Source organism: Lissotriton vulgaris, chromosome 1_1 (assembly GCF_964263255.1).
Source record: "Lissotriton vulgaris chromosome 1_1, aLisVul1.2, whole genome shotgun sequence".
Classification (NCBI taxonomy): Eukaryota; Metazoa; Chordata; class Amphibia; order Caudata; family Salamandridae; genus Lissotriton; species Lissotriton vulgaris.
Window position 1 is genome coordinate 983,412,945 of NC_141685.1, and position 22,254 is coordinate 983,435,198.

Below are 22,254 nucleotides of genomic sequence, written 5' to 3' on the forward strand. Positions count from 1 at the left end.
ATTTGTATTGTCTAATTTCCTTATTTTCTTCTTTTTTTGTGACTTAGTATGTTTTCACACACCCTCTGAATTATAAATTGTATGTGATTGACTTTTTAATGCAAGATATGTATTTATATATAAGAAATATTTAGCTAAAATGAAGAAATAATTGTAATAAAATTCCCAAAAAAAACCGATTTCAATTATAACATGTTTAGTTTTTTTTACATGAGATACTATTCTTCTTAATTTATAGTATGTTTTTCTTGTTTTTTTTGGCTTAATTATTAAGCTCACTACTGTTTGCTTTACAAATTATAGTTTACATTATTCCCTACTAGTAGTGAATGCATTAGGAGTAGGGGTCCCTCTTTTTTCAAAATTGGATACACGCAATGTCATATGCTGCGAGCCCACGTGCCAGATAGGGTGTGTAACGCTAAGTTGTATCTAATGTGTATGATTGGTGGACTGCCGCAGCTGCACGTTCACCTGACATGTTGTGGGACCGATGTCTTCACTTAGGGTGGGTACGTGGAATGTGAGGGGCATGCACACACCGTCGCATAGGTATCAGATCTACTCGTACCTCAAGCAACATCACATACAAATAGCCCTACTGCAAGAGACTCATGTGGCCAACTCAGAGATATGTGATAGTTAGGGGCGCACTGGATGGGCGTCAAATAGTGCTTGCATCGATATATGCCCCTAACACTGAGCAGGCTGCGTTCCTCAACAAAGTATCACACATCCTGGCGCCATGGCACGACATCCCCATGTTGCTAGGGTGCGATTACAATAGTGTCCTTGATGTGTCACTGGACCGATCCTTTCCACCCATCCCAGGTACCAGCACGCACCATGCCATGAAGGCACTGACTAATTGGGCAACACAATGGCATTTGAGAGATGCCTGGAGACATCGCCACCCCCTCGATAGGGCATATCATTATTATTTGGGGGCTCATGACCTGCTTGTGCGGTTAGACCGTTACATGCTCTCACATGCATTGCTCCCCCATGTATCGGCAGTTTATTATTTAGGCCGGGCACACTGATCACAACCCCCCATGTCCTGGAGTTGTGATGGGAGCGCCCCCATCCGCCAATTCCGACCTGTTGGCTACAACTGGACCCACTACTGGATGCACCCTTCCGTGATCTACTGGTTGCTAATATCCTCCGGTATTTCTAGGATAACGCTGGCACTGCCACAATGCCTCTGGTGGAGTGGAACGCGTTCAAGGTGGTGATCAGGGGGGATTGCCTTGGTGCACAAGCAGGCATGCGACGACAGCTGGAAGCAGATCTTACGCGCCTCAAAACTGACCTACTCCGGAGGGAATGATTAGCGTTGGAAGGTAATACTGGGCCTTTGGAACGTTTTCGGGAAGAACACTCCAGATTATTAGAGCACACTCAGCGCGCACCGATCATATGGGAGACAAACCCAATAGGTTGCTGTTGTGGATGATACGGCAAGACCTGGTCACAGCACCCGTGACGGCCCTACAGGATACACGGGGAGTCATGGTACACACTCAACATGATATACATCACGCTTTTGTGACACATTACTCCATAATATACAGATCTTGTTTGAGAGCCACAGAGATAGACATGGGCTTCCTCTCCACAATAACATTGCCGCAACTCACGGACAATCAACGGGGAGATGTGGGTGCTCCTTTGTCACTGGACGACATAAGGGACAGTATCTACTCTCTATCAAATGGTAAGACGCCGGGTCCTGATGGACTACTGGCTGAATTTTACAAGGCGTACTCAGAAGTAATAATACCAGAGCTATTACGCATATATGTGGCGGCACTAGAATATTCAACGCTTAACCCCACACAAAACGAGACAACGTTGGTTTCCCTTTTGAAACCAGGCAGGAACCCTGACATCCTGGACTCTTACCGCCCACTGGCCCTGTTGAACACAGACTATAAAATCCTTGCCTCGGCACTGGCCAAACATATTGCTCCGTTTGTGCCAACTCTAGTGCATGCTGAACAGAACCGATTTGTGCCCACTAGAAGCACCTCCCTAAACATTTGAAGGCTATTTAGAATGCAAAAGTATGTCACAGCAGCTTGGCCCAGGTCTGGCTGTCTAGTATTGGACCTGGAGGAGGTCTTTGACTCGCTGGAGTGGCCTTATCCTGCAGCAGTCTTACGTAAATACGAGCTGGAAGATGATTTTTGCCAGCTGGTGCAATTGTTGTATCAACGTCCCACAGTGCGGGTTCGCACGGGCAAGCTTTTGTCCGATGAAATTAGGGTGAAACAAGGGACCAGGTTAGGGATGCCCCTGTCCCATTACTCTTTTCCCTTGCTATGGAGCCGTTGGCTGCTCTTCTCCGGGAGAGCAGTGCGGACTGGGGCATCTCCTTGAGCGATGGACTGCATACAGTGTCCCTGTACGCGGACAACCTGTTGTTATATATGCAAGACCTTCATGCTGTGCCGCCGGAGATATCAGCGCTGTTCTGCAGATTTGAGGAGATATCGGGCCTCAGAGTAAACTGGGCTAAATCAGGTGCTTACTCCTTCTGTGCGGACGTAGTGGCGGCCGATATCATTATCAATGGAACCGCGCTTGACTGGTATCCAACCACATTCAGATACCTAGGAATATACATTTACAGGTCCCCAGCAGATATACTGGAAGGTAATCTGATTCGCGCTATCTCCTCAATAAGAGGGCAAGTGCAATTCTGGAAGACCTTACCGCTCAATGTGATGAGCTGTGTCACTTTAACCAAAATGATAGTATTACCCAGGTTGCTATATTATTTTGCAAATCTTTCGGTGTATGTCCCAGTGAGGCTGTTTAGAGAATTGGAGGGGTTAATCCGTGGCCTGATCTGGAATGCGGGCAGCCCAGGATAGCACTGCAACAATTATATGCACCTCCGGACAGTGGGGGTTTGATAGTTCCACATTTGGAACTGTATCACCTAGCCGCGCAATTACAGCGGGTCGCGAGGTGGCTTAGTGGCAGGAACCTGGCGGACACAGCAATTGAAACAACAACTTGGACTAAGGCCCAAATTTGTGGACTGTTTCACTCGCTAGCGAAAATTTCTCGCCTGACGCAAGTACATGTTGAGCTGGCTCATAGTTGTTTTAGGAGAAGCCTTCACCTTACAAAAGACTCGGTTCCGTACGCTCCGGTGTTGCCACTTCTTGGCACGCCCAGAGACAGAGACCCTATAACGGATGTGATGCTGGCACCCTGGGTTTAGGCGGGGGTGGAGACGCTGGGGGACTTGTAAGTGGACGATAGCTTATTGCCTTTTGCGACACTATCGACGGATACTGGATTGGCGGTGAGCCAGTCCCTTCTGCACGCAGCTATTAAGAGAACGTTTACACTAGCATGGGGCGATATCACTAACGAACCGCCGACACATCAGTTATTGCAGTACCTGCATGTGATGGGGGAGGGATCACATGTGATACATTGGCTGGTGCGGGCCCTTCTCATCCAGGTCTTGAAGCCTTTGTAGAGACTCCTCACATATTGGGCGGAGGACAGAGGCCGTCCCTGGACTGATAAAGAGTGGGAAAGCATCCTGGCTAGTGCCACATACATACCGCAAAACTTGCGATTCAAACTCATACAAACTTACAGATTACACATGCGTATCTTTCACCAGACAAGATCAACAAATACTTTAACATCAACACCTGTGAATGACTGAGATGTCGCCTTCTAGGCGCTGATCTATTACACATGCTGTGCGTCTTGTTCAATGCTCCTACACTATTGGCGTGCAATATCGGAAACGCTGGCCAACTGCACCAACACTGAGGTGCCCATCACGTGGGAGGTCTGCATCCTGGGGTTATACAAGAGAACTAAGGCTAACAAGGCAAGCTCCAGGATTTGGGATCTGGGCTTCATAACTGTGAAACGACTTATAACTAAAAGGTGGAAACGCAAGGACCCACCGGAGGTATTGCATTGGGTGAAGTCCCTTGACGTCTGGGCTTGGGCGGAGGGCACCACATTGGCCCAGGGAAGAGACGGCGGGACTACGCAAGTATCCCATCGCACAGGCCTGGGACGACATGCTTAAAACTCTCACACGTTCTGACGTCACGCTACGAATACCCCATGGGCAAAGGGCGGGATCTGTCGCTTAACGAACCGCCCGGACGTAGGTGCCACACTGGCCCTGAGTGGCATTCTCACTGCGGATGTCAGGCTGGGTGAAGCCCACATGCCCCTTCATGGCACGGCCCACATATAGCCCCTATCGGACATTATCTTAACGACCAGGCAACTGCATGGGGAGCAGAAGTGGCAGCCCACACGCGATACCAGCATACTAAACTAGTCATGATTGCACCCGGAAAGCACACTAAACACCAGATACATACACACTTGATCATTTGATGTCTCTCTTGTTTTGGTTTATTATTGGTTGTTGTTCAATGCGGTTGAATTGTTGTAGAAAGATGATATCTAATGGCTGGACTCGATGCTTGCATGTATGTTGCTCAATTTGATTTTGAAACAGTCTTTGATGCAATTCAGGAGCTGAGTTCAAATATGAGTAATCTTGGTCTATCCACAGTGATCTTTTCACGCACTGTCGTTTGCAACTATGAAGAGGCTTGCTAAACACCTTGACTCTGACTCCTGAATGGAGATGGCAGTAAGCATGGGCGAATTTTGCGAATCTCGCGTTCGCGAATTTTGCGGATTTACGAACTCGCAATCCGCAAAATCCGCAAATTCTCGCGAATTAGCGGATTTTTTTTTTTGTGTGTTTGCGCGGGTTTCTGCCAGTTCGCGAGGGTTTTGTACACTTTCGCAAATTGCGAACTTACCTGTCGGGTCGCAAGTTTCGCGAACTTGTTGTTTCTACGTGTCCAGCCTGTTTGGGACACTCTTCTTCATCACTGCCACTCTCTGTCACCACTGCCACTCTCTGACTACTCATGCCACCCTCTGGCCCACCCATGCCACCCTCTGTTTCATCACCACACCCTCTGGTTGTCCAGTGTACATTATTTTCGGCAAAGCAAAGCACACCTTCCCTGCCTCAAGTGACCTGAATTAATTTGGGGCTGATTAATGTGTCACAGAATATTTTTTTAGCTGGCACCTGCTTCCTTAGTGCGCCCTGATTAGTGATCTTTTGCACTTGCTAAGTGCTTTCATTGTTGCAAAATTAGTTACAACACCTGCCCTGCCCCAACTGACAATAATGAATTAGGGGCTGATTAATGGATTTTAACTTCCAGCCTGGCTCCTGCTTGTCTCCCTTAGCTGTAATTCAGGACCTTTGTGGCATATGTGTAACTATTCTGAGGTTCAGAGCAGGGTCACATAATAGTTGCAACTGGCAACTGAACTCTGGAGGGGCCCCTCAGGAAGCACTACAGGAAATGGCTACTAATGATGAGCCTGAACTTTTGAACCTGGTAAGTAGTTTCAGTTTTGCTAAGATCGTATTTCTGCAATTTAGCACTTATTCGCGGGGCGCAAAGTTGTACTGGGAAGCCGCGAACTCACGCGAACAGTGCGAGCAGTGCGAGCAAAATCCGCTGCTCGCGGATTTGCGGATTTTGCGGGAGATTCGCGAATCTCGCGGATTGCGAATTTCCCGAAAATCCGCAAAATCCGCGAGCGAAACGGATTTTCCGCCCATACCTAGATGGCAGACTGTGTGGGCTGTAGGAGCCCAAGGCAACTTACAAATGCATGAGTAACCTTACATTATGAACACGAATGACACTACAATTATGAGCAGGAAATGCCCCGATCTATGTACACTGTGTTATAGAAAGAGTGATGTTATCGCCAGGATGTACTGCATTGATGTTTGTGAATTATTGCACCAGACACAATTGAAAGCAATAAAGATATTAAAAAAAAAAACACTGTCCATTCATGTATCACTACTCCACATCCCCCGACATGTTTGTGTGATGCTCATTTAGTACACACAAAAAGGACTGCTTAGTTGGGTAAGGCTGTTGCCAATCGTAGTCATTTCAGTGTCCTTGGGCAGGCATGTAATACTTCTTTATTCAACAGGTAGTTCATTAATGGGCATCATAGTTTCTCAGATTTAGGGTCCCTTTCATTTCGTTCCAACCAAGTTTTACCGTAGCCAGTACGGCTGCCACCCTTCTCTACTGGAAGAGCAAAGAGCTGGTAAATAAAAAACTGTACAAAATTCCCTGTATTATTTTGTGGCATGGCAGTTATTCCTCTCTTTCAATAGTCATTTAGAAGTTATTTTAACAGCACTGGAACACATTTTAGTGATTTCCTCATGTGTTTGATGTTTTAGATTTGGAAATACCGGGTATTCACTGTTTTTTCCGATGATCACTAATGCTTGGGATGCCTGTCTTGGTCTATTAGCGTGTACTGGTGGTGGTATACTGCCCTCTCTGTCTTTATCTGTGGGATTTTTTGAGTCTTCGAAAGCCACATCTGCCTGGGCATTTGCCGTTTGGGCAACTGAAACCTGCAGGGGCTCGACCGGCAGCTGCAGGCCTTGGATTCCACTGCTGGTTGCGAAAATGGCAGAGCATGCATCTTTCAAGAAGCAAAACTTTGCCGATGTTTTTGGGATGAAATGAGAAGGTGAGGCTTCTCTTGACACACACCACCAATGTGTCTATGCTCCAGCCCTGCGGGTCCATGTCATGAGATCCTGAGTCATTGGCAACCAGGGATGCTGAAGATAGCATTTTCCACCTGCTTTTTGAAGAAGTGGTCTTCCTCCTGTTTGACTTTCCCATACTCAGGGGTGGACCACTTGTCATCCCTGACCTCATGGAGATAAGATTTTCTCCTCCTTTTCTATCCTTATCTCTTTGTTCCTCCTGAAGGTGGTGTAATTCCCTTAGGGTTTTTTCCGTTTATTTTCATGCTGTGATGCTATAGTGTTATATTCTGGTGCTGTAACTTTCAATTTGCCTTCCCTTGTTCAGCTTTGTGTTGGTTGGCTGAATGGGTCGCTTTTACTCAAGCGCTCCTTCACGTATTTCTTCTCAAATTTTCTCCACTTTTTGAAACAAATTTGTTTTGGTTTTCCGCTCTTCCTTGCTCCTTTTCTCCTTTCCTCCTTGCTTCTTCACTTGCCCTTTGCTTTTTGTTGTTATTGTTTTTACTGTTGTTTGCTTATTGCTGTTTTTGTTTGTTGTTCTTTCCGTTTAGGAAAGTGCATCCTTGTGGAGGAATTACTTCACCAGGGTAGGTAAACCAGTCCTTTAAGCATCACCTCTTCCCTCCCTGCAGGCTTCTGTGTAGTATTTTTAGCCTTATTAACTGGGAGGGGGGCACAAACACACCACCTTTTTCCGGTCCCCTTATAAGGGTAGCGCTGACTGGGTTTCCACAGTGCTTGGCTCATCAGGCGGGCAGGGTAGCATAGGCTAGTATGGCTACCTGCCCTTGGATCGCCCATAAGATAACCCACCATAATTTGCATACTGTTGTATGTAATAAACCTGCAGCCATATTTTCTCCCTGTGGAGAGGTGGTAGAACGGCAAGTAGGAAGGACGACTTCATTGTCAGAGTTCACTGTTTGAGACCAGGGGTGTGTTTATATTATTTCTGAGGATACGCTAACCTCGAGCTGTCAGCAGGGGAGTAAGTGACTGGGGGAGGGCGTATGTGTGCACTCATCTGTTATTCCCTTTTGTGTAGGCCAGAGGACAGGAGGCATTTTCATTCAAGCTAAGCTCAGCCCTAACACGCATTGTCCAGCCTCGCTTGTGCTCTCCGATAATCGTCCCAGTTTAGGGGTCCGCTCAGTCATACCACAGAAGGCGTTTTGCTGAGGAGATCATCGAGGACTACCCTATCGCCTGCCCCCCCTCCCTTGTCCCCCCAGCCCAACGGGAGGGTCAGTGGGACAGAGCCTTCTTACAAGTAGCGAAGTGAACTGAGCCCGAAGCGTCAACATGAATCGCCAGGGATCCCCCCCAGTTCTCACAGATGTCCCAGGTTGAGGATTCCCTGCCAGGAACACCCCAAGATGCGAAGCTGGCAGCCGTGATGGAAATGGTCAGGGTTAAAGGTGTGGCGTGAGCCACCAAGCTATTGAGAGCTCACAGTCCGGGTGACTCCGGAATCGTCATGTCCGTCCCGCCTACGGGGCAGGAACCCGCCAAAGAGGCAGGGCCCACCAGGTCTAAAAGGGTTCGCAGGCCCACAAAGACTTACCAGCAGAACCACTGCCAGCTAAGAGTTGTACCACTGAACTTTCAAGGGCAGCAGTCGTGCCAGTAGCTGCTTCGCCACCCCCCGCAGCTGGACCGGTGTTACCCCTAGCCTGCGCACCGCTGCCTATATTACAGGCCATGCTGGATGTACTAGGAGTGGCCACCCACTCGCCCTTTGAGACTTCCCTTTTTGCTGCTGCATTTTGCTTGGCCTTTTTTGGAGCCTTCCTCATTAGTGAGCTAGTGGCGCGCTCGAAAACTGACAGTTCAAGGGACGCCTTGGGTATAGCAGATATCAGCCTGAATTACAGATTGACTGTCCACCTCAGGAAATCTAAAACAGATCAGGCAGGCAAAGGGCGTAGAGGTTGTGTTAAGTCTGTTGGGTGACCCCAAATACTATACAATCCCAAAAAATCCCAAAACCCGGGACTTATGTTAGTAATTATCTAGCAGGCATGCGACTTTGATCCGCCTAAATTCTCAAAAAGTAGAATCTCAGAAAAACACCCGATATTATTTCTATATTGAGGTGTTTATTGTCTCTAATGCCTTACTGTCCTAGAACAGACAGTCTGGTCTGTCATTATTACTGATTGTGGGGGGTTCCAAATATTTTCAACTCGGCGCAACCAAACAAATGTCAGCCCTGTTTAGGACCATACACAGACCCACACATATACCAAAATAATAAATGAAAAAATGTGTGGCGGAGAGGAAGGCACCTCACGGGCGGACACCCTCGGGGCAATCTGGTCAGATGTTTACCAGAGGCTTGGCCCCTTTCTCATCATAGGCGACCGTTCCTATTCCAGAATTAAGGTGAATAAGTGAAGAGAAAGTAAAGAGAAGGTGCAAATCAAGGAGATTTAGAGCGTGACTCCTTGGACAAACAAAACAGAGTGAAGGATAAAATCAACAGTCACACCACTTGAACTACTTTTATTTATGAATAGGGTGTGCAAAGTTGAAATAAAAAGGCTGGTAGCTTAACTTCAACTTTGCACACCCTATTCATAAATAAAAGTAGTTCAAGTGGTGTGACTGTTGATTTTATCCTTCACTCTGTTTTGTTTGTCCAAGGAGTCACGCTCTAAATCTCCTTGATTTGCACCTTCTCTTTACTTTCTCTTCACTTATTCACCTTAATTCTGGAATAGGAACGGTCGCCTATGATGAGAAAGGGGCCAAGCCTCTGGTAAACATCTGACCAGATTGCCCCGATGGTGTTCGCCCGTGAGGTGCCTTCCTCTCCGCCACACATTTTTTCATTTATTATTTTGGTATATGTGTGGGTCTGCGTATGGTCCTAAACAGGGCTGACATTTGTTTGGTTGCGCCGAGTTGAAAATATTTGGAACCCCCCACAATCAGTAATAATGACAGACCAGACTGTCTGTTCTAGGACAGTAAGGCATTAGAGACAATAAACACCTCAATATAGAAATAATATCGGGTGTTTTTCAGAGATTCTACTTTTTGAGAATTTAGGCGGATCAAAGTCGCATGCCTGCTAGATAATTACTAACATAAGTCCCGGGTTTTGGGATTTTTTTGGATTGTATCTAATGAGTGGAGGGCTTTATCCCAGTAATACCCGTCATTTTCCCTCTAAACTCCTCTTGTTATTGAATGACCCCAAATACTGCCTGGTCGTCAGGGTCAGGGAGTACATAGCGCTGCGCCCAGTGGCACCCGGCTATTTATTGATCCACGCAGACCGGGGGCCCTTAACTAAGTATCAGATGGAGCGCATAATGGGGGCGTGCTTGTCCAGGGCTGGCTTCCTTCGCTCTGGTAAAAAATATTCCAGCCATTCATTCAGGATTGGTGCCGCTACCTCTGCATTCAAATCAGGCATGAAACCGGCCGGTGTGAAGAAAGTAGGACGCTGGGAGGCCCAATGTTACAAACGTTATAGCCGCCCTTGAAGGCGTCGAGGTTGTTGAAGTAGCTTGCAGTGTTGTGTTATAATATGGTTTGCGGTGTTTTGCAGTGTTTGTACAAAAGCATAATGGAGGTATTAATAAAAACACCAAGTTTAAACGGGTCCAGAGTGTGGGTCATTGGGCACTCGGCCATCTCCAGGTTAGCCCATTGGGCATCGATCAGGAACTGGATGCGTGGATTCTCACAGACAGAGTTTGAGTGGTTGGGTCACCCAGGAATGCGTTAGAACAGCCTCATGAACAGACTTGAGCACTCGCTAGCTATGCTGGGAGCCCCCCCCCCCCAATTGTTTGGTGATACACCTGGGGGGCAATGACCTCACTACCTCTGGAAGGACTTTATTGCTGCACATGATGAAATCTGATTTGGGGGAGGTCAGCAAGCGCATGGAGCAGTGTGAGGTCTGGTGGTCAGAGATCGTGCCGTGTAGGGTGTGGCATGGGGCGAAATCCTGCGAGGCGGTGGAGCGATCCAGGAGACGCGTCAACAGCTCCATGCGCAAATTCACGGAGCACAGGGGCCTGGGTTTCATTAGACACAAAATGATCCAAGAATGGGTCAAAGGTTATTATGAAGCTGATGGGGTCCACCTATCGCCAGTAGGGATGGACTTATTCATGTTAGACTTGCAGGAAGCTTTACAGCTGAAGGGTTGCAGGTAAGAGACAAAAGAGCGGGTAGTGGGGGGCCCGGGCGGCGACGGTTGCCGCTGCCAGGGCTGTGGCAGAGTTACAGAGCGATCTGGAAGCAGATGGGTACAGAAGGGTACCTCAGCGTGGCACATAGGGGTGTAAGAGCCTAACACCAGGGGCCTCATGGGAGGTTCCTGGAACCTGTGTCAGCGCCCCAGTAGTCTTTATGGCGGTTGTGGGCCTGAGCAACCGGGGGCTTGCCTAGCTATGCTCCACCGCCAAAGGGGCGTGAGTACAAAGGACCAATGGTTAGGTGATCCTGGAAGGGATTACCAGAAGGGGCAGCACATAGGTGGTTCGCCACGGTGCTGTTTAGCTCATCTGGCGGGCAGGTGGCGAGAATGCTGCCTGCCCTTGGATCGCCCGTAAGCTGACCCACAATGATTACATAACGTTGTATGTAATAAACCTGCAGCAGCTTTTCCCAAGTTAACACTGGTGTGGAGTGTTTTATTTGCGGTTTGCATGCTATGAGGGGTGGGGGCCGGTTGCCATGATGTTACTATGAGCTAGCCCGAGCATGCTGGTGATTCAAGGGTGTGACGTTTAAGGCGCAGAGGCAGCAGTAGGTTTTATTTTATAGGTTTATAGTTTGAGCGGTGGGGGACCTCACAGGTCCATGACTAAGGCTCACAGGTTGGGACATACTCTGCACAGCATAGGAGTGCCCAAGGCAGCAGGTTGCACTGAAACCTAGCTTGGCTGCCTCCAGTGCAACTCCCTGGCTGGGACCTCCCCAGGGACCACCGTATTACTCGCCACCTGTGCTCCCCTACCCCTAACCTAATCTCCTGTGCAGTTCCCCAGGGGGCACTAATCCTCCTCCTGGTTCTCTTCCTGCGGCGGAGGGGAGGAATCGGTGTGTGCTTCACAGTGGGCTCTGAAGCAGGCAGGCGGGCAGACAGCAGAGAAGCAGAGTAGAGGACACGCTGCAGTGCGATAGTGGACTGTGCCCGGAGGGAGGGGACTTCAACCCCCTCCTCGGACTCCGCAGGTATCTTCTCCCTGGCCCCTAGAGCTTGCACCAGAGGCTTCCGCAGCATGGACCTTCACTCGGCCTCGCGTCCACAGCCACTCCACAGTTGACCTCTGCCCCCTATCCATGTAACAACCGTTGCGTTCATTCGTCAATTCGCACAGTCGGTCTGTAAATCAGCACAACCTCTCTAGTAAGTGGGGCAAACAATTTAAGTTAAAGTAAAAACACACAGTGAAAGCAGAATACAATGTTTCTAGTGCGTGGTGGCTCACAGTGAGAGGGCAGCACCCAAATGCCCCTATTTACAAACCCCTTCTGAATTCCTCCAAGAAACAAAGCGTAACCTTAATATTTGCAAATTCAAGAGAATAATGCACTATTGTCAATCACCCGGTATTTCTACAAAAAAAGACAAAAATATTCAATTGCGTCACCCGGTATTTCTACTAAAAAAAGACATAATTTTCAATTGTAAGCATAATAACACAGGCGCGCAACACTCATTGGACTCAACGGGTTTCAAGTTACTTGGGCTGCGTTAACATTCCGCTTTCATATTATTTAGAAAGTTAGTTAAAGAACATCACACACCTGCACAAAAACAAATAATTAATACACTCAAACTAAATAATTACCAGTTAGACGTGATCAAAACACAACTATTAAAGACAAACAAGGTATACTCTTTCTTGTGCACATATAGTATGTCCAACAAAGACTTATTTAATTATGTATCAGTTGTGGTGTATTCATATTGATATTCAACACAATGGGACACATGACTGAACAATCAAATACATGAATGACATCTCAAATGATCAACATATATCCATATCACAGAAAAAAAGTAGCCAACATAAATGTTATCAAAAAGAAGGGGATAAAGAAGTGTCCTCTTTATATGTTGTCATAAGTACAACGAGCGGCCCTATATGGTTGGGCACAATGTTCCACCATTAGTTGGTTGTGTGTGAGGCTTCAGTTCACTTGAATACTGGCCTCTGGCTTTTATTGGCCTTTGTGGGGATGTGCCCTCAAGTATACCCTTCTGGTTACTCCAAACGAGTTCTGGGATAGCTTATCCCCCATGTCCAGCTGGCTAGCAGGACAATAGAGAGGGCAGGCCCAGGTGTCAGCTACCCCTGCCTGTGACAGGCTAGTCCCCTTCAGGATAGTCAAGTTAAAGTGCACAGCTCCCTGGCCATCCTATCAAGGGAAGGTAACTCCCACCCCCACTCGTAGGGCCCTTTGCCTGCCATCTGGGAGCCATACACATCTCACTGAAGGGGAGCCATGCAGCTGCCAGATGACACTTGAATGCTTACAAGTGTTATGCAGAAAAACTATAACTTTTTGAAAGTGTATTTTGATCAATCGGGAGCCAAAATTGTATTTCACCATCAGTTTGCATTTCGACTAACTAGTATGAGTCTTTGAAATATTTCTTTAGCTGAAACCAACCAAAAATCAGCATTTAATAAATGTAACAATGTAGCCCAATGATTCCCTATGGAGTAGCCAGCATTGCTATGGTGAGAATCATTTTTGGGGCTATTTCACTGCACAAACATACTCAACATTAATTTCTTCATGTCCTACCTTCAAATATCATGCACCCTGCCTTATAGCCAAGTAGGCCTATTTAGGGCCTACTTAGGGGTGGCTTAGTAATATTTAAATGGAACATGTTGGCCTGTCAAAAGGAGTTATTTTGACTGCACAAATTTGTAATTTGTTACAGACATGTGACCAGTGCCCAGCCTCTCACGTGCACCCCACACACATGTAACCACATTTATAAACAGCTCAGTGTCCCTTATCTTAGCTGCATAACTGCATCACAGTTGCCTTGACTTAAAGGCAGACACTCTTGGTAAATATGCTCTGTCTAGTTTATCATGCAGTTACAGTGAGTGAAAGTCAAGTAGTGAGACTCACCCACAATAAAGGTCCAAAAGCCGGGTGATCAAAAAACAAAAACTCTTGGCATATTAAATGGATGAAATTCATTTGGAAAAGTCTTTAAGTGTAATGACAATCCACTTATACTTCCTATTGGCTTTTACATATGCTTTTAACAATAAATAATGACGATCCACCCATAATTCCTATTGGCTTTTACATATGCTTTTAACAATAAATATTGATAATCCACCTATAAATCTTAATGTCTTTTACATATACTTTTAACAATAAATAAGTCAGACTTCTTATATTAGGCATTTCAGTCCTAAGGCATGTGACATACCTTTGCCAAAAGACACAGTCAGGCATACAGCCCTTCTCCCAGGCTTGTCAATGTCAACAACTCATACCCAATATATCATGCATAAGGTTTCTCGCAAGACAACCAACAGGCACACAGTCAGAAAAATTGCAAATACTTATAATTTGGTAGGCAAATCCGTATATAATACCCCTGAGAAAGTCTAACAAAGAATATAGCAGTGAAAATCACCTGCTGCAAGGTTTTGTCTAAGGGGGTTTTCAACAATCCTCTAGTTTACTAAGCTAACCTGTGCGATTCCATATAATAAAATACAATGCAGGAACTTTTCCAAATGAGCCAGCCAAACCCTAGCTTTCATCACTGAATTGTCACCATACCCAGCTCAGGCCTCATGTATTGCACATAAGATGGCAACCATCAGGCCCAGTCCTAAAATTACTGATACATACACAATTACAGGTGGCAAAACAACAATATGCAGCCCCTCTGAAAAGTGACTAACTAGGGTTATCACATTACAGATTTTCAACTCCTAAAGTTTGACAAGGGGGTAACCAACACCAAAACCCTCACAGACTACAGTAAACTGTAAGGTTTAATATAACAAAATATCTGTCTGTAACCTTGAACAAGGTGTAATGACAATCCTCCCTTGAATAGCTAAAAGCATTACCAAACTCTTTTCAGAATGAATTAGTCCAGCTTACTGCCTCTGTTGTAACTTTTGATGACAATCATATCAGACCTTCCGCACCTGACATACATTTTCCCCAAGAACTAAACCACTGCAGGTAAGCACCTTTTTTTTACATTATAATTACTTTGGGAGGGAGCAGAGTCCACAGAGTTTTTTTCCAACTCTGTGGAACTCCACGTAGAGGCACTACGCCTGCTCCGCCCACCCTTAAATAGGCCTGTACCTGTTATCAATGGATAATCACCATAACTACAAGGCCTACTCAATTCTACATAAACTTTCCCACAAGGCAACCGTCAGACATACAGTCATAAAATATAATGTTTCCAACAAACCAATCAGGCCTATTACTTTTATCACTGGCTTGTCCCTATAACAAACCCAGGCCTACTGTATTCTGTATAAGCTTTCCCAAAAGGCAACTATTGGTATACAGTCATAAAATTATAAATCTATACAAAATTACAATTGACAAAACAATATACAACCCTTTCTAAAACAGTATAACAAAGAATCTCAAAGTGCCAATCGTCTTCCCCAAGAGTTTGTCAAAAGGGGCAACAAGCACCAAAACCCTTGCCTACTGCGGTAGTCCGTGAGATTGCCTGTAATAAACAGTGGCGGCTAGTAGGGAACGGGGTTGGCAGCGGGAATATATATTTTTATTAAACTTACCTTCAAATGGCCGCCATCTCACTGGTTCTCCTTCTAGGCAACGTCTGAACCAGGAAGTAGCCAGACTCCCTATAGCCAATTACAACGCTACAATGCAGCATTGTGATTGGCTCCCCAATAGCCAATCACAATGCTGCACGCTGTGGTTCGGCGCTCAGACGGGGACTGGGTCCTTTGCATGTTCCTCATCAGGTTGTTCAATACAGCCTATGGGGAACCTGCAAAGTGTGAATGACTGCTTGGCCAGGCCAAGACGACCAGCCGAGCAGTTAGGCGCACTTGGAGTATGCAAACCACTCCTCCCCCTGTGACCTCAGCCTGCCCCAAATGCATCATGAAGCAAAGAAAAATAAAATGATAAGAACAAAGTTATCATTTTTTTTTCTGCTCTGCGAGCAGTAAGGCAACGCTCCTCTGCCTTAGCAAAGGAGCCGCCCCCGGTAATAAAACAGCTGTAGCCTTGATCAATGGCTTTCACACCATATCCAATTCAGTCCATCGATGTTGAGCAAAAGCATTCCATAAGGAAAAAAGTGCAATATGGACACTATATTTCAACAGAAGCACTTTATCTATCTTTCTAATGGAAATGTTTACTCAAGCAACCCAACATTTGTCTGCAGCAAAAGAAACTCTCTCTGTAGTGCTTCCTAAAAGAACTTTTCTATCGATCTAATAAGGGCTGGTGACAGCTGAACTGCCAAACCACAACTAAAACGGAAAACTAACCTAAGACAATAGGGTAAATCAAGTAAACGGTGGATACTGGTATAACAGAATATCATACATGGATGGGTACATCACTGAACACAAGCGGCCTCGCAAAATGCAAAAGGATGCTGACATCGTAATAGAAATCAATTCGTTCATTAAGTTGTCTGTGGGTTTATGTCATTCATTCACCATGAAATACTAGCAAAAAAAATATTGGATTACACATCATTGGGGACTCTATTGGCACTCTCCCAAGCCATTTTTAGTGAAAGTAATATGTCCTTTCGCAGTTGGGCATACAGTTTGTGTTGTTTTAAACACACTCTTGCCTATGTCACTGGTGTAAGTGACTGCAATGACAACAACGTTACACTCTGAGAAAAATTCTGTGCTCTACTGCAAAGTTCAGGGCTTGTGCATTATGCAAAAAGTGACCAAACCACATCAAAATGCAACTTGCATTTCAGATGGGACAACTTGAGAACTCTGCTTACCCATAGATCTCAACAGATTGTGCCATATTCAACATGTTGTCTTACTGTGATTAGAGCAAACACAAGGAGATGATGGACAAAGTGCAAAAACCTTTCAGACACTCAGCCCCAGTCACAGATCTGGGTTGAGTCCATCATCGTTTTTTAACTTACTTAGCCACCTCAGATCAGTCCCAGCTATCTGCAAATCAGTCCAGACCCTGTGCCTCATGGGAACAGTCCAGCCCATTGTGATTAGACCATGTTGACTACAGTTTACACACAAAGATTACAATATTTTATTCAAACATTTAGGCCCTCACTACGAGTGAACTCTTAACTCCGATGGGGCCATTCTGAGCAGTAACTGCCCACATGGGAATTGTCAGTGCCATGGAAAGAATGCCAATTTCTTAACTTTCACCCAGCAATTTTAAAGGATAAAAGCATGTAGAGAGTGTACTCCTTTATGGAAGGTATGTATGTCAGTATTCTCTGTTCTAGAATTGTTAATCTGCATCTTTCAGATTTCTGACAGCTCTTAATGTGTTCAGTCGTGGGTCATTGGCATGGAATAAATCCACTTCATTTCATCAACTATAACTGGATTCATTCTTTATTTTATTCTTGGATTTCACTTCCTACATTTATTGGCGACGAGGATGGGATCTCCACATGAAATCTGGATCAAGATAAGGGATTACAGAAGGAATCTGTAAAGATCCGCTTGCACGCAGAGTAGGAAGATTATTATCTTTTATTGAGCAAGATATAATCACAGGTACCTCCAGCTCTTCCTCCCAGCTTCTCAGCTCCAACCACTCTTTTCTTCAAAGAGCAACATTCCAGTCTAGCAACATGTTATAAATTCCATCCCTATGAAGTAAGACAACTCAACAGAATTGGGACAGAAATACTGATTCCCCTCTTTATTACGTATTTCTTAGTGGATCCTTGAGGTCCCACTTGTATTGAGCTGGATTTTCTCTGGCCCTGGAGTAATTAGTATGAACGGTATCAGTAACTTTGGGGGGTGAGGAAAATCTGGCCCATATGTGGGGTAACTCATAATGAGGGCCTTTATGTGCTCTGTAGTCTAATATGTCTTTTGACCTCGAGTCAACCTTCGTTTGGTCTGATTAGCACACCCTTTTCTTCCACCAGTACCCTGCCACCTCCTCCCAACAAAAATAACTCCCATAATAGTTAAATTTTGATGAGCTTTTTTTATGACTCACAGATTGAATACAAACCTGATCCGTGGATCTCTCGGATCTCGTATATAGTTCACAATGATTAGAACAGGGGTTTCCAACCTTTTCTGTGTAGTGAGAGCTAATTCTGATTAATGAAAATCATCGTAAGCTACTGAAGGTTAAGCAACTCGTTCATTGTTACCAGACACCCCCATACCCATCTTCATTGACTTTAGGCCTAATGTCCAAAGAGCCAGATACTATGATTTGAACAACATATTTTGACTAGTGGCATTATGACAGGGCTGCCATATGTGTCAGTGAGAATGTGGCCTTTGGGATGTATGAACATATGTGTGTATGAAGGGAATATGTGTATATGGTGACTGAGAGTCTGTGTTATATGTAATTGTGGCACAGGACATACCTTTCCCCATATGTGACACTGTTACATGTATAACACAGGCATACAATAATTTTTTTAAATTGGAGAAATTTAAAATGCAAAAAATGTTCTGCAAAACTTTTCATAATATGGAATATTTTCTGCAATTAAAACAATGGATGTATTTTTCAGTTATAAATATGGCGCTGTCTACCAGCCACTGGGAGCAAGATGCTTGCTGTGTGTAAAGGTGACACTTTGAAATGGGGGAAAATCAAACTGAAAATTTACTTTATGTTTATATGGACTCCATAAAACTCATCATTTACATTTTCTCCCATTTCAAAGTGTCATTTTTACAAACACAAGGCATCTTTCTCCCAGTGGCTTGAAGACACAGTGCCATATTTATAACAGAAAAATACAAGCATTTCTTTACACGGAAGGACTTTAAAGTGAAGAAACATGCTTCTTAAAAGATTAAGACGTAATTGGCTCAATTTAAAGTAGGGAAACACATTAAGCCAATGTTTCATAGAAATATTTTTTTCATTTTAAATTTCGTTTAAAAAAGTGACTGTATTTTTCAGTTATAAATCTGGCACAGTGTCTACTGGTTACTGGGAGCAAGACGCCTACTGTTTGTAAATGTAACACTTTGAAATGGGAGAAAATTAAATTAAAGTAACTTTTATTTTTTTTACTTTTTCCCATTTAAAAGCATTCATAAATATTATTTTGTTCTTAAGCTTAAATATTGAGTTACAAAGAAATTTAATTTAAGAGCTTTAGGGCCACATGCATCATTGAAAAATTTTGCGATTCCTTATTTGCGATTTTTAGGGAATCGCAAATAAGGAATCGCAAAATGGGATGCATGATTTTTTTTAGTTCAAAATGATTTTATTGACATTTTTGAGACAAAAGAAATAAACAAGAACAGTACATAACAAAAAAATTAAAGCAGATAAGCGTAAATTATGAAAATAATAACAAGAACTATGGATCCTAGGTAAATTTGCAGTAGAGAGAATCAGTAACAAATAATCGTATAAGAAGAGAAAGGGAATAAGGGGAGGAGAAGAGGGAGGGAAGAAAACATATCATTGCATCGTAAAATCATACCATACAGAGTTACAAAGCAATTGAGTACTTAAAATACAGAAATACAAAAAAGGTGATAATGAAAGTCAAAATAGTTCTTAATATACAAAGAAAACTAATTAACAATATCATTTCATAACATATGAATCAATAGGTGACCAAAACGATTGAAATGATTGTGAATTGTGATTAACACCTTTAAGTGATAGCTGAGCACCTTTCCTTGTAAAGGTAATCCATGACCACCAAGCGTGAACCGAAAGAGAAGAAGCATCTTTCCAACAAAAAGTAATAGATTTTAACGCAGCTGTAACCAAACAATTAAATAACTTAGCCCTTGACTCACAAAGAGGATGAGAAAGGGCAACCGATTTGCATATTAACAGTATATATGTAATATCATCTTGCAAAGATAAAATATTCAGAATGATAGGCCAGACTTCCAACCAGAATTTCTTAATAAGTGGACAATCAAATAACATATGGCGAAGTGAACCAGAACAAGACTTGCAGTGCCAACATAGATCAGACGGTAACAGTTTAGCATTATATAATCGCAATGGTGTCCATAGAGTGTTGAACAAAATATACGCATTAGTTTGATATAGAGACATTGGGAGCCATCCAGATATGCTGTTAAGCCATATAGAAGACCAGGAGTCATCTGATAATGATATGGAAAGTTCATTATTCCAAAAAGAGGCAATAAAACCAACATTGGAGCCCTGAGAGATGGCACATTTTTTATAAAAGATAGAGACAGCTTTGGATGCATGATTTTAATCGCATAATATTTGCGATTCGGTAAAAATCGCAAATTTTACCGAATCGCAAATATTATGCGGATTCTAATTTGCGATTTCGCAATTCCCATTGAATCCTATGGGCCAAAAGGCCCATAGGAATCAATGGGAAGGCATTGACATTTTGCGAATTTCAATTAGCGATTCGCAAAATGTTAATGCATTCCATGGGTGCAGGGGGGGTCCAAAGGACCCCCCTGCACCCCTGAAATGTATTTTAAAGTGCATGTTTCACACACACATGTCCTAAGGACATGTGTGTCTGTAACATGACAGTGTTTAAAATGCAATTTTGAGCATTTTAATACTTTTTCGCAAATTACCACGAGGTTCACCCTCGTGGTAATTTGCACCCCCTAATTGCGAATTCGCAATTTGGAAAACGATCATGCATTGCTTCTAAGGAATCGCAAATTTGCGATTCCTTAAAAGCAATCGCATTTTTGGAAATCGCTAAAAATAGCGAATTTCACAAAAAAGCATGATGCATCCCAAAAACTTATTTAGGAATCGAAAACGGCCGAATTTACCGATTCGCACCGTTTGCACTTCCTAAATAGGTTGATGCATGTGGCCCATAATTCCTCAGTGCTTCCTTTCTTCACCTCTGTGCCCCAGCATGTGTCATAAATCTGACTGAACACAGCTCATTGAAATGAAATTAAATGAATGAAATGAAATGAAAGGAGGTTTTATTAACCGCATGCGCGCTAGCGGAATTCCGCTCGCAAGCTGGGTTTTTAAAAAACGCACTTTACGTGATGAGCTGGGCTCGTCATCAGCGTGCGAGGAGGCTACGCCATGACGAGCCCAGCTCGTCATCAGCGTCGAAGGGGTTAAGCGCAGCAGCTGCCCTGAGGCGTCCAGGCATTATCAGGCTATGCTAACTGCAGTCTGATGATATTAATGTAAAATAAACACAGCCTTCCTTTAACTTTAAAAGGAAGATGTGGCCTTGTGCTTATTTAACAATGAACTCAAGGCTGTGAGCTACTATGAAGCTGCCTGCTATTTACTCATAGTAGTGATTGACTGTTTGGAAGCACCTGGATGAGAGGGTTACTTTTTGGAAACCTTTCATTGGTCAACACCATAATCTCGTTCTAATGTAGTTATTGGTGTATCTTTAAAGTTATAACTTTTAGAAAAATTAAATACTACGTGAATAATTTAAGATAATTTTGCGTGATTCATAATTATTCATTTCAGACGTCTCACAGCCAGCCCAGTAATTTTCAGGATGGTTTCATCAGATGACTTTAGGAAAGATTTTCCACGCTTCCTTTTTAGTTTATGCCAGCAAAATTCCCTGTCCTTAAGTCAAAAACGCAAATTAAAGAAAGCCCAACATTGTCTTCATGGGTGGAGAGGCAGACCAAGCATATTACAAGAACATTCTCAGACAATCATAGCAACAGACATGATTAACAGGCAGGAGTACATGGAAAGCCGCTCAAAGGGCCAGTAGTACATCCATAAGACAATACCTTACCTTTTCCCAGTGATCCTCTGTTGAGTCTAAAATCTGCCCGACATGGGGGTTAACTCCAGCATTACAGACTAGTATATCAATCCCTCCATACTTCTGAAGAGCCTAATTAAAAGAAAATGAAGCATATCAGAGTTGCTCTTTCTCTTGGTGTTCGTTTATTCAAAATAAAAAGCCACTGTGATTTAGATAAAACAAATGGCTGTGTTGTAGCATTTGCGAAAATATGCAAAATGTGCAAATATATTGTGAAAATATTATTTTCATAATTAGTGTTTTAATGATACACAGAGTAGTAAACGTTGAACTAATGATGTTTCACCTGGAACGAGTTACCCAGGTCACATAGAAGTGTAAAATAATGCTATGAATACTTATGTCACATTTTTGTGTAATACATCATTATTTTTAAAATGGATGTAGTTTATGGTATTCTACTCAACTTGTCTCTGTCCATTTTTAAAGACTTCCACTGGAAGTGTAAGTGTAGTCGTGCAAATCCTATGAGTTATTGTTTAAGAAATGTTCCATTTGTGCTGTACATCTCTGGAATGCAGATGATGAGGGAGCAAGCAGAAGATTTCTCTTACCTTACGAAATGGGTTAGCGCTAAAGATTTAGGAAATTAAGTTGTTGTTTCTGATTTGCCAATTCGACCCTAACCATAACCACATTA

The 22,254-nt window shown here is 43.8% G+C and overlaps 1 protein-coding gene across 1 annotated transcript in view; it reads right to left on the reverse strand.

The window, feature by feature from the left end:
* Positions 1 to 22,254, reverse strand: part of LOC147748343 (dehydrogenase/reductase SDR family member 4-like) — a 272,283-nt gene that overhangs the window by 126,390 nt on the left and 123,639 nt on the right. Inside the window, exon 4 of the mRNA XM_086960490.1 lies at positions 21,582 to 21,683. Coding sequence (XP_086816616.1) covers positions 21,582 to 21,683 — 102 coding nt within the window. The remainder of the gene's footprint in view (positions 1 to 21,581; positions 21,684 to 22,254) is intronic.